The 13004-nt window shown below is 46.8% G+C and overlaps 1 protein-coding gene across 3 annotated transcripts in view; it reads right to left on the bottom strand.

Annotated features, from left to right (window-relative positions):
* EBF1 (EBF transcription factor 1) overlaps positions 1-13004 on the bottom strand; it is a 743411-nt gene that overhangs the window by 653554 nt on the left and 76853 nt on the right. For all 3 annotated transcript variants that reach the window (XM_069653918.1, XM_069653920.1, XM_069653919.1), the window contains exon 5: positions 8522-8595. In XM_069653918.1, coding sequence (XP_069510019.1) covers positions 8522-8595 — 74 coding nt within the window. The remainder of the gene's footprint in view (positions 1-8521; positions 8596-13004) is intronic.

The raw sequence follows: 13004 nt of genomic DNA, 5'->3' as shown, positions 1-13004 counted from the left end.
CACTCAACTGATCTAAAATTAGAAACACAAATGGGAGCAAAACATTTTTTTGAAAACCATTTGAAAAAACAAACTAGAAGAACAACCACTAATTAATAACAAAACTAATTTTATTTTTGATCATACTAAAACCAATCTAAAAATTCCATTAAAAAGGAGAAAAACACACAATATGACTACAGCAAATAATCTTTTTTGATCAAAGCTGAGATAGTTTAATATGCAAGAAAATTCTTGTGGGGTTAGTACGTGAAAAGAAGGTGTTGTATAAGCACTGAATGTGCAGCATCAAACACTCGGGAGTAGAGCACTATTTGATTGAACCAGCTCTATCAAAGGAAAGAAAAACCTATTAGATGTCTTAGGTTTGATTTTTGTGAGAGTCGACATTTGTTTCGGCTAATAGCACCAAGAAAAATCAGGCAATGCACAAAAACGTTGTCTGTTGATGCAGGTATAGCCGTCTTCAGGACAGGAGGAAGGGAACAATATGACAACTTAGTAGTGTTGAGTACTTCTTAGTAGCCGTACTTTTTTAACCACAAAAACCACTATGTATAGAATTAGGGACGAAAAACCACAATATGCTTGTCCAACACGGGCCAAATATCTTTTTAGTCCCAGTGAACAGAAGGGATCTGTGTTCAATATTGTAAAGACTTGTGTGGTGTGACTACGAGATGTATTTCTACATGATACTCTGTCCGGAATGCAGTGTAAGTTGGTTAGGCATTCTCAGGATCTACTCTGACTTTGCTGGAGGTCAGCTCCACTTAATGGGAGTTATGTTTAGCCGTATTAGCGTCGGTCAAATGATGCCTTTTGGCTGCTTATAGAACAACGTAGAACGGCCGGGCTTACAGAAGCTCCGTTTGTTGTGATTCGAACGCCGGGGGCAGGATAGAAGGCGTGGTCACCAAAGATCCCGGACCGGGTAAATCAGCGTGTCAGGAGCGCACGCTGTCTGATCCCCTGTCAGAAACTACTTCCTTGGGGAATCCGACACAGAAGAATATCCCAATCAGAGCCTTCACAACTATGGGTGCTTTGATGCTCTTCCGAGGGACAACCTCAGGGTACCTTGTGGCGTGGTCTACCACCACCAAGATGTATCTGTTCCCTGAGAATATTTGAGGATCCAAAGGATCCACAATGTCCATGCCTATTCTCTGGAAATGCCACCCAACTATGGGTAGTGGAATTAAGAGGGCCTTTGTGTCACCACCTGACTTGCCAGAAGCTTGACAAGTTGGGCAGGACCGGACACATTCCTTAACCTTTACACTGAACTGCAGCCAGACAAAGTGCACAGACAACCGGTCCAACGTCTTAGTCATTCCCAAGTGATCCGCTAAAGGAATTTGGTAAGCCAAATCCCAAAGGAACTTTCTGTGGCACTGGGGAATCACCAACCTTCTGGTGCCCTCACCCTCAGAGTCTTTTGGCTCACTGTACAGGAGTACATCCTCCCAGTACACTTTGAACAGGCCAGGGGCCTCTCCTGTAGCCTGCTCCTCCGCCTACTTTCGCAGTCCCGCTACAGTGGGACACTCTTTCTGGGCTGTCAAGAAGTCAGTCTGACCTGGGCCCCCAGCTGATGCAAACTCATCCATCTTGGGCAGGCCTTTCAGATCTGCGCCCTCCTAGTCCTCCACCTCAGGTTTCTGCGCTGTGCCAGGCAACTCTGAAGTCATTGAGTCCCCTGCTACCAAAGTAGGGTCTTCGGTTACTCCTGGTCCCTCTCCTGTCTGTGGAACTAAACTAGGGGCTACCGGCCACGCCGCTCCTTCCAACAAGGCATCTGGAAGCACTCCAGGCCCTAAGGCCCTGAGAGTGTTCATTCTGGTGATCTCTTTGGCCCTCGATCGGGTAGCCCCTGCAACTATCTCGGGACAGGAAGATCATTACCCAACAGACATGGGACAGTGGTGGAGTCTTTCACCGCTACACAGAGCTGGGTTATTGCACCTCGCTAGCTGAACTCTAATAGCACCAAGGGGCACTTACTCTTTCCGTCAAACCCACTGACACTAAAATCAGGCCCATCAATATATTGGCCTGGCTGTACCCGCTGCTGGGTGACAGCAGTGACACTAGCCGCAGTATCTCGGACACCAGGAGATTTGTGTCCATTGATATATACATGTTCTATAATTTGTGGAGATCCGGGCTCTAGAGGCTGCAGCACCAGGGATATTTTGCCCTACAGTGGAGAACCATAGTTATGGTTTTCCCCCCTCCGCCTGCTAAGGGTAAGATGTGTGCTCCTGGAGGGGAGTCTTTCCTTGGTCACGTGAACTGAACAAATGTTTTCACTACAGCTCCCATAATCCTTAGAGACTGCATTAGCAATTTAATTGGAATCACCTGAAAAGAAGGCAACACAGTCTCCATGAAGATTGTTGGGATACAAAAGTGCTAGGAGGAGTAAAACAGCAGTACAAATGCAGCAGAAGGGATCCAACCCTGTGAACCTTGTGAATTGGACAATGTTGGGATTTAACCCAGTTATTTTTTTCTTTCTTCAGGTAGTAAATTGGCCAGGAATTGGAGTGCGCGCCTCACCCCCCTTATGTTCTAAATAGAGCTGAGTATTACTGGGAACTGGGATCTCTTCTGGAGACCGTGTACCGTTCCCACTCAGTGTAACCAATCCACATTTTCCCACTCCTTGGCCTAGTGGAAAGTCCTCGTCTAGGAGGCCCACACTAATGATGGCCTCTTCCATGAGTCTAACATTCACTATGGCTTGCTTGGGTAAGTCCTTGCAAGCAGGATCCCCTTTCCTATGGCCCAGTTGCTTACACACGAAAGAATCTTTTAGGTGGTGAGAATGCAGGTGTCCCAGGTTTAGGGGTGCCTGCGCTCTTCTTCTCAGTGTGTACATCTGAACCTAAGTTTTGGCATTTCTCTTCATTCTTTTGGGGACCTGACTTTGAAGAGGAGTGGGTTGGACCTTTGACCTTCCCATCCTTGTTTACTTTTTTGTCTGAAGATTTCTCTTCCAGTTTAGGTGTGCCCGGTGAGCCTTTTTCTGGGCCTGAGTACTCACAAACCTGTCGGCAGTCTTTGCAAGTTCCCTAGGATCTGTGATAGTCTTGTCCACAAGATGCTGGTGTAGGTGAACCACAAAATTCTTCAATACATGCTCTCACGCAATCAAATTATACATCCATTTTAATGTGTCAGCTTTGCTACCAGCCACCCACCAGCTCAGGTATTTCAACGACAAGTGTGTGAACACTTCAAATGTCTGCCCAGTTTTCTTTCCCAAGCTCTCTGAAGCTCTTGAGATATGGTTCTGGGGTTTTACATAACTTTCTGAGAAGGGCTGCCTTCATGCATTCATAAACGGGCCTTTCCTCCAGTGTTAACCAAAGAATTACATCAGTCCCTGGTGTCAGTAAGCGACTCATCAGGGCAGCACCCCACACTACCTCGTCCACCTCCTGTAGCTGAAAAGCCAGTCAGAAATATCCTTCCCCACTTCGTAAACCTGCACTAAGTCTTTGGGTATGTGCCGCCAGGGCTTATCGCAGGCACTTTGGTTTGAGCCACTACTGCTGCTTTTTCTAGAGTTGGATCTTTTGGACTCCTTCTTCTCTTCCAGCGCCAGCTTGCGCAGCTCTATGGTGACCTTGTCCCGCTGTTTCTGTTCCTCTAGCGCTAGTCTCCTCTCCTCAAGCAGGAGCTTTCTAGCCGCTGCCTTGTTAACAGCCGGAAACAATTACTGGGCACTTAGAGACTGTGCTGAGGCCTGGGACCTGTGCGATACCGCACTAGCCACTGACCTTGCTGACACTCTAGAGTGTTGAGAAACCACGCTTGCCCCCCTGCGTGATTGTTGCAGAGAAACACTGCTCATGCTGTCTTCCTCGTCATCTTACACTTCCCCCTCTGGAAGGTCTTTTCCGTTCAGGTACACAGGGCCTAGCCCATCCCGTGGGGTCTTCTCCCCAACCACCCTTGCTTCTACCCAAGCTTGGAGGCTGGTCAGCAACTCAGGTTTATTAACCTTAGTGCTGTGGGGAAGTCCCCTCTCTTGACACAGGGTGCGCAGGACATCCTTGGTCTTGCCTTTTTACAGTCTCCATGTCAAGATCCATGATTATTACAAATACCTAGCAGTGTCTAAACTTTGCCTGCAACAGTACTTTTATTGTTGGGTGACTAAGCTGTGCGCAAGGCTCAAACTGATCTGACCGCTTGCCACCAATGTGAAGAATCAACTTCCGGGGCACCAGTAGTCCAGGGATGAATATCGGTTTCTAAACCATTAATCAGCCCCGCACCTCTTGTACACCAGAAGGGATCCAAACAGATTGGAAACACAAGTAAATTATAAACCTCCTCGTCCAATTTTCGAAACGTGGACGGAATGGCAGGCTTATCTCTGCAAGGTCGTGGATCGTTGGTTAGTTGCAACATAGCAAAACTACAATTATTACCCAATGATGAAAGGGGCTGTCCAGTCAAGGTTGTATACAAATATCTACTTTATTGTTATCACAACAGGCAGTTCTAGCACACTACAAAATACAACCAACCCTGTAAAGAAATGCAGAGGGCAGACAGTTTCAAGAAGGAAAAGGGATGCACTCTGGATACTGACAGCAGGATAATAGGTAAAGTAATTAATCGCAATAGTCCAAGGAACCTTGGTTACAGCACAAAGGAAGCAATGGGTCGTAAAATGTCACTAGGAGCCTTCAGGGAAGGACTAGGCGGGCAGAACCACAATGTACCTTGTGCTTGTAGAAGCTCTTGGTGCTCGACAGTGTAGAGTCGGTTTTAGGGTGCTTTTCAGCTCCTGCAACAGAGTTCAAGATGGGAGACTGCTGCATGTATCAGGTGGCAGGCAGTTCGGTGAGAGAGGCTGGAATGCTAGCTTCAGGCTGGCCTAATGGCTGCAGGCTGGCCTACATGGCGGGCTGGGGTCAGGAATCATTGTCTCAGTGCTGGTTGGCAGGTCTGAAGCACTGGTCGAGGCATCTCGGACAACATTAGTGACTGTGGCGTGACAACAGTCAGTGGTTCAGTCATTTGCAGCTCGAAGGGCTCGACTGGCTCGAAAATGTCCTTTAAGGTGAACGCTGGTTGATGCTTGTCGATGCACTCCTAACTTCTTCACTGGGCTTATGTCATCCTTTAAAGAGGATGACCCAAAGCTGAGGAGAGGGTTGCAGGCCTTGTCCATGGTTTGGTTCAGAGACTCTCTGGCACTTCCCACCTAGGAAGCTTGCTTGCAGAGCCTAGCAGGGCACGCTGTGTGCTGACTGGGTACTGGTTCTGTAGCTGCTTGGAGGGTCCTCTAAATTCTGTAGCTGCTTGAAGGGTCCTGTAGATTCAGTATCTACATCTAGTCCCTGGGAGATGTTTATGGGAGAGATCTTGCTTCCCTCTTTGGAAATCCTTGCCTTACTTCACTGCAGAAGCTTTAAGGCAGACTGTACCTTCAGCCAGAGTCCAAATGAGTTCTTCTCGTTAGGGAGAAAAACTAGGGGTCATCTTTGATTCCACTCTCTCCTTTTCCTCTCACATCTCGGACATCTTTAAAAAATCCCACTACCAACTGCACCTCCTCGAACTTTCTTCCCCTTCCCCCAGAGGCTTACCATCTCCAAAGCCCAGGTTCTCTGTAGACGGCACTATTGCAACAGTCTCTTTCTCAATCCACCTACCTCCACTCTCCACCCCTACAACTCATCCAGAACAGAACTGCAAGACTTATCCTTGCCTCAAGCCCAGGGACTGCATCTCTACAGCACTAAAATCCCTCCACTGTCTCCCCGTGCCTGCAATGATCAAGTTCAAGACCCTCTGCATAGTGCACAAGGCTTTATGGGGCCAGGGCCTGCACTACCTTCAATTCTCTCTCCCTAAATACTCTTCTTCTAGATCCCACTGGTTGTCTGCCTCCAACTCCTTCCAGGTGAGCTGATTTTCAAAACAGAGATTTGGGGGCAGATCTCATTCCTCTGCAGGTACTTCCATCTGGAACAGCCTCCCTGCCTCTCTCCATCTTAAGCCTCATCACCTTAAGTTCCGCAAAGTCCTCAAGACGCTCCTCTTCTCTTACTCCTTCTCTCTCCCCCCTATGTTAACTCCCTCTCTACTTTCACCTACCACCCTCTCCCTAAATCAGCTCTGTTCGCCGACTGGTCGCCTGCTGCACCTCCAGAACCACACCGCTCTCAGGCTCCCCTGTCAGTCCTCACACTTGCCCCTAGGCCTCAGGACTCCACATACCACTTCTGCACTTCTTTACTCATTCCTTGTGAATGGTAACCTCTCGGCACTTAACACAAGTCTCCTGTACTGGGCACATTTGTTCCCTTCCCTCCTTCCCTTTCATTCTATGTCTGGCACTTACGCAGTGGTCGAAGTGTATGAAAACAAGTAGTGGAACTATGTTTCCTGCTGGCCTCCCCCGTTCCCCACAAACAACATCTGAACGCCCCCTCCTACTCACAATACAAATCCCCAAACAAATGCACCTGCTGTTTAAAGTAACGTTCAGTGCAGTGCAAGCTTCAACTGCTTCCTACACTTTTATTCTAAAATGAAACCATTCCAGTATAGTTTCCTTTTTAAATAAAAGTATAGGAACAGTAAGACTTAATTTAAAAAAGTATAGGAACACCACTCCCAACCGCTCCTGCCCAGTTCGACCACTGCACTTATGTTACCTAGAATGTACTGGCTCTGGTCCGCCAGGCTTAGTACAGTAGCTTTTTCTTTTTTGTTGTTCTTCTTCGCCCTTTCCCCCTCCCTTATCACCTCACCATATGTCACGCACTTGGACTACTTGAAACGTCGCTTGCCGAGTACGGTAGCTTAAAGACTGTTTGTTCTCCTCCCCTTTGTTTTGTCTTACACCTGCACTCGTAATAATGCCATCAGGCCCAGTTTAACTAGACATTTTGCAAGATCATTCGGAAATTTCATGGCCTAAGAATGACTCTGTATTCCCCTTTTCCCGTCCCGCCTTGAATCACTTTGAAGCACTTCCCCTGTGCATAAGCGCTCTATAAATAAACAATTACAATTACTTACTCCCTGTGAAGTCTTCAGATGATCTGCCAAAAGAGAGGCTCAACCCTCTTTTAAAGCCAAATTGACCACACAGTGATTGGTGTAGGCTAAATAATGAACCAATCCTGGGTCCCCACCAACAATCTTCTGTTATGCGTGAGGTCATAACCAAAGTGCTTTGCAACAGGAAAGGTAAAGGGGTGAACACATGTACTACTAAGTCCCAACCATCTTCCTGTCTGTTGTGGATCAAAGGGGCTCTCTGTGGTTCCTAATTAAAGGCAGGTCTCCCTTGTAGTTGTGATGAGAACAGACTTTCAGTCTCCATCAAATCACATACTTCTACCCTCTGAATAGGGTCCCCCAGCGGGGGTTGCCTACTGTAAACCCATGTACCAGACATGACTCTTCACTGCCCTTGATACTGAGGGGCGGGAGCTGGCTTCAGGTTGACACAGTACATATCAAAGGTTGTTGGGGGTTTTCCTGTCTTTTGTTAGCCTCTGCAGCTAGGCCCCATGTGGGCCTGTTTGAAGTATACTCTATTGGTATGCTAATTATGTTTAATTGCTGCCACCATTCTTCCAGGCCAACAAAGGATAGGGCAGTTCCATGGAGCCTTTGTTATTTAATTAGGCTGGCCTTGGCAGTAGGAAGGCTTTTCCCTCCTCCTTTTGAGATGCCTTTGGTTTACTCCTGGGTGTCAACAAAATGTGACAGGGAGGACTGTGCCTATAGGCTGTGCCCACCCAGAGGACTCAGGTGTATGTGTATGTCATGCGGGGATCATAGGAAAATGTGTGCAGATTAGTCCCACACATTTCCAGGTTGATCTACCATCATTCAATTTCATGTACACCGTGCAGATGGATGGTCGAATTTCTCACACAAACCCCTCACCAGGTCAAAGGGGTGCATTTTACAGCACATTTTTGAGAAAGAATTGGAAAAAAGTAATGTGATTTACAGGCAACTCTGAACCTACAGCATCTCAAGAACTGTCAATGAAACTGCGGCGCTCTCTTCGTAGCTTTACGCGGATCCCAGCTACTGCTCAAAATCACTGCATTCTCGGCAGTGGCGCTCGTGCATATGACCTAAAAGCCAATAGTGTTTCATCACCTGCAACACTAACACTGCGCACAGATTCATGTAGGAAGCTCAAAACTGTAAACATCTATACTGGGGCAAAGGGATGTTCCTGCTTCCCCCCCCCTTGCTAAACAACTAAGAGGCAGTTGCCCCATTTGCTTTGCCCCTGTGCTCTTCGCGGCTCTAAGTAACCGTGTGATACTTTAATGGAGACATCACCCTGAAAGTCTCTGAGGAACTTGCCACTGTCCTAATTACGCATCGCTGTGGTGGTTTTTGAAGTTGGTTTAATGCAAGAAGGATAAACGTGCGTCCCGAAATAGCCCCCCCGTTCATCATTACAACCTACATTGGCGCACAGGATTCCTCCTCCCCGGGCTAATTAAAGGCCTACCTGCACATGATCTCGTGCGTGAGCAGGACGCGGCACATCTCCGGGTTCTTGTCTTGTCCTTCATAAACGATTGGCTGAAAGAGAGGCAAAGATAACGTGAGCAGAGGCAGCGGGCTGTGGCGTCTTCAGCGTTGCCATAAAGGAGTGGTGGCTGCGCCCACAGCCTTCCCTGGCTTGAGAAATCGAGGGGGGACTCTAAAAACTTCACAGCGTTTGTATTGGGGGCGTGGCCTAAATAGAATTGGGCGGGGCTTAGCAAATACACTTGAATTGGAAATAAAATCCCCAAAATACATGACACAAGATTGCCTGTTATTTATATCAATGTACACATTTTACAATCTGATCCAAGCAAATAATGCTATTTGCTTAGCTGCCTAAAAACACATTTTCAGAGCTTGACAAATAACACGCATTGCCCACCACTCAGCACACCAACAGCCAAATAAAATGACATGTTTTATCTTTTGCCGTGCTGGGGATTTGAATCTCAGCACTGCCGGTGCCCAGCCAGCATCACATTGCACTGTGCTATTCTGTAAGTACTTGGTTTTGTGTGTTTCATTGAATAGACAGCTTGCCACATACCTCTTACCTCTTATGGGGCCCAGAGGATAGCTCAGGGACAACACAATCTTCTTAGAAGCAAAATGACACAGGGCAACACAGGTTCAAATCCCAGGCTCATGCTTAGAAACTGGTTCACTCTGGTGTTAAGCAAGTTATAAAAGAACAATTAAACAATTAAAATTATGTGGCAAGCAGTTTGTTGAATGAAACGAAAGAAATCCAGCACCTACGAAATAGCACAGAATTGTGCTATTTGGTAGTGGCTGGATTGTTTTTGTTTTCTTCTATAGACTGCATGCCGCATAAAGCCCACAACAGGCTTTCAAGTTATAAAAGAACAATTAAACAATTAAAATTATGTGGCAAGCAGTTTTTTTAAGAAACGAAAGAAATCCAGCACCTACGAAATAGCACAGAATTGTGCTATTTGGTAGTGGCTGGATTGTTTTTGTTTTCTTCTATAGACTGCATGCCGCATAAAGCCCACAACAGGCTTTCAAGCACTCTATCGAATGAAACAACCAAAGTCCAGCATGTACCAAATAGTACAGTGGATGTGACGCTCCCTTTTCACGGGCAGGGCTTGAGTTCAAATCCCAGCAGAGGCATGGGAAAAAAAAGTTGCTGTTGGTCTGGTGGGAGCGGAGGGAGCCCCAACAGAGCCCTGCCTCAACAGAAGTACCGGTAGAGTGCTAAACCCTGACTATCCCCAGCCCACGTAAAGCCTTGGCTGCGCCCCTCCACTAAATGGAGGCTGCTCGGGGCCCATGCAGCCCACATGAACACAGACTGCCAGGCTCTGCTGTCCGAGCTGCACACCTCATCCAGCTCATGTTACCTTAGGTTTCGCAGGAGGCATCTATTTCTAAACACAGTTGTTAAAGCTCGGAGTCTGCAACCAGCAGCTCGCAAGATGTTTCAGACTACAACTCCCAGTGCTATTCAACAAATTCAATAGTGAGGCATCATGGGAGTTATAGTTCAAACCATTTGTAGAGTCACAGGAAGCACAGCCCTGGTGTAAGCGCTGCAAGGGCTTGAAGGTTACTTGTCTACGGTCCCCTTTGATCTCCAGACAAGTAAAAAAACCTGTCAGAGAACTTTTAGTAGTTTAGAAACACTGGGGTTTCAAAGATGCTTAAAGCCCCAATGACACCTGTATATTGATTCGTATTCAGAGATTCGGTCTTTTCGATAGCAAGTGCCTCCCATTCATACTTTAAAGACACACACACACATCAGCTTTCTGGAATGCACAGATATGTGCATTGGGTCATGGCCGCCAGACAGAGCAGATCAAGTCTCCGTATTGTTGCACTTAGTTTTGTAATCGAACGTAGGCCATCTTAGCCAGTGATCGAAGTGTACGAAAAGAAGTAGGGGAACTATGTTCCCTACTGGCCTGCAACGCTCACCACAGACATCATCGCCGTGCCCCTTCCCATGCACAATAAAACCCCAAAACACACGTGCCTGCTCTTTAAGGAAACGTCCTGTGCAGTGCACTGAAAGATCAAGTTTTAACTTCTTCCCAGGCTTTTATTCTTAAACGAAACCGTTCCGGAACGGTTTCGTTTTAAAATAAAAGTATAGGAACGGTAAAACTTAATTAAAAGAAGCAGAGGAGCACCGCTCCCGACCGCTCCCGCCCACTTGAACCACTGATCTTAGCATCCTCTCATAGATGGCTGACAGCTGGGGTTACCTGGGCTTCAGCGGGGTCGGGCAATAGGCTTCACACCTCGCAAAACCTGCAGATTGTGCTACTAGAAAACAAACTTTGCTCAAGCAGGCAGAACCTCCTGAAACAAGCTAGCAGGCAAGCATATGTGCCTGAGGAAAAAGGCCTACTGCTTCTTCGGTGCAAATCAAAATGGTCGCCATGTCCTGGGGGTCAAGAGGATCAGTGGCCCACGTGGTGAGGCTCATAGTAGGAAAATTCACTAGGAAAAATAACAAAAGTGAACCACTGGCAGCTCGGACTTTCAGTCTCACGTCAATCCCCATAAACATGGCAGAAGACGGGGTTACTCTCTGGGTCCGTCATATGGACTCATGCAGGTGTCTGGGGAGAGTGTTGGAAGCCAAGATGCTTTCTCCTTCCTCAGATGTCGGTCCTGTGTCACTACAACTGCAAGTGGATAGAGTTGGTTCAGGTGCTCAGCACTGCCCGCATGCCGTAATCCCTGGACCAGTGGCACTCCTCTAGACAGTGCACGGTCCGGTTACCCCTTAGAGAAGGGCAATACCCCACTGTCTGAACACGCCTCGGTGGTGATGGGTACAGTGCAAACATGTATAAACATAAGCTAGCAGCTCCAAGCTGATTAAATTAGAGGTACTTAAATTTAGGCAATGTGCCTCCAGCCCCAAACTGTGGGGGGGGGGGGGGCTGGAGATTTTCTCTGGGGCCCCCGAGTTACTGAAAACTAAGATGAAGCAACCAAACTCATGCAACATCGGTTAGACCCCTTAGATAGCTAACAGGGAATGCCAGAATGTTGCCCCTACCCATATAATCTGCCCCCTATCGCACACAGTAGGGATCTCTGTATAGCAGGGCATTCAAAAGGCAGACATTTCAGATAGAACTGCTGGTGCACGGGTTTGAAGCAATAGCAGCCTTTAAAGAGAGCGGGGAAAAACGGAAAAACACAAGCAAAGTTCTGTGAATGCAAGAGCTTGTGGGCCTGCATGAAAGGGCTTGGTCAAGTAATACTGGCCAAGAAGAAGAAAATGTCCCTAGAAAAGCAGACAGAGACTACTCAGACCAGCGGGGAGACAGAGACATCCAAATGACAAATACTGTGCGCACAACCACCAAGAACAAAGATGGAGGCACCCGCAAGACTGCAGTCAGCAGGGGTGCATGTGTAGGTTTGTGTCCCTTTCAGTGAGAAAAGGTGGCAAAGGTCCAGCGTTATCAGAATGTGCCAATAGAGGGATGAGTTCCTTGTGTCACTCTATGCTGCATGGTGTGGAGCAGTGGGTGATGGCATCCTCAAGAAGGTCACCATCAAAGTTCATAAAATATTCACTATCACTGTTATGCATGGCTGTACTTTAATTTTACGATCTCTTTTGTAAGATATGTTCAGGCCCAAAACATGGTCCTTACAACTATTGCTTTGAAGTCAACAGTGCCCAAAAAAATGTCCAGATACATATTATGAAACCTCATGTGTACTTTGAATTGGCCATTCCACAAGGAACAAAACCTATCAATATGACATTTTAGCAATAGTTACTTTATTTTAACTTGTGAAATAGGATTATGTGCCAGCAATGAACAGTTGCAATTATTAACCGTGTGATAACAATTATATGGCGTCCTTTTTGTAGGTCTCTAATTGTGATCAACATCATTTTAGCAGAAATCACCTTCACAGTCAGAGTCTGCTAAGTTCTGTACAGTGTAAGAATCATTGTTATCTTATAGTTCACAGTTTCTTCCACACTCACACATGTGTGTACAAGATAGGCTGTTTGCTAAGCGTTCACAGAGTGGACTACATCTGTTCTTCATGCACAAACATCTTTTCAACTGTAGAATGGAGCCAGGAGCACATGGAATTTCTCGGAGAAGAGGAGCTATTTATCTGTGCACCATATTCCATCCCTGCCCAATGGGAAATGCAATTGTTGGCATTGTTTGGGCATCTTGGTTCCAGATTATGACCTGGTAGTTGGCTATGTTGTCAGTGCAAAAGCACTGTTTATAGGCGGCAACTATTCCGAGCTAGTCTGTGTCTTAGAAAACACAGTGCAGCGCAACTGTGCACATTTAGTTATACTGGACCTGAACTGATTGACTTGGAAAATGAATGATTCCAGTTTATCCAGTTCATGTTCAGGAATTTCTTTCTTGTGTTCCTAGTGAATTAAGTAGCAAAAGGGTGTCTTCTGTTGCTTC

The sequence above is a fragment of the Ambystoma mexicanum genome, chromosome 3q (assembly GCF_040938575.1).
Source record: "Ambystoma mexicanum isolate Mex_15411 chromosome 3q, UKY_AmexF1_1, whole genome shotgun sequence".
Lineage (NCBI taxonomy): Eukaryota > Metazoa > Chordata > Amphibia > Caudata > Ambystomatidae > Ambystoma > Ambystoma mexicanum.
The sequence above is the reverse complement of the archived record's forward strand: the minus strand, read 5'-3'. Positions and strand labels throughout refer to the sequence as shown.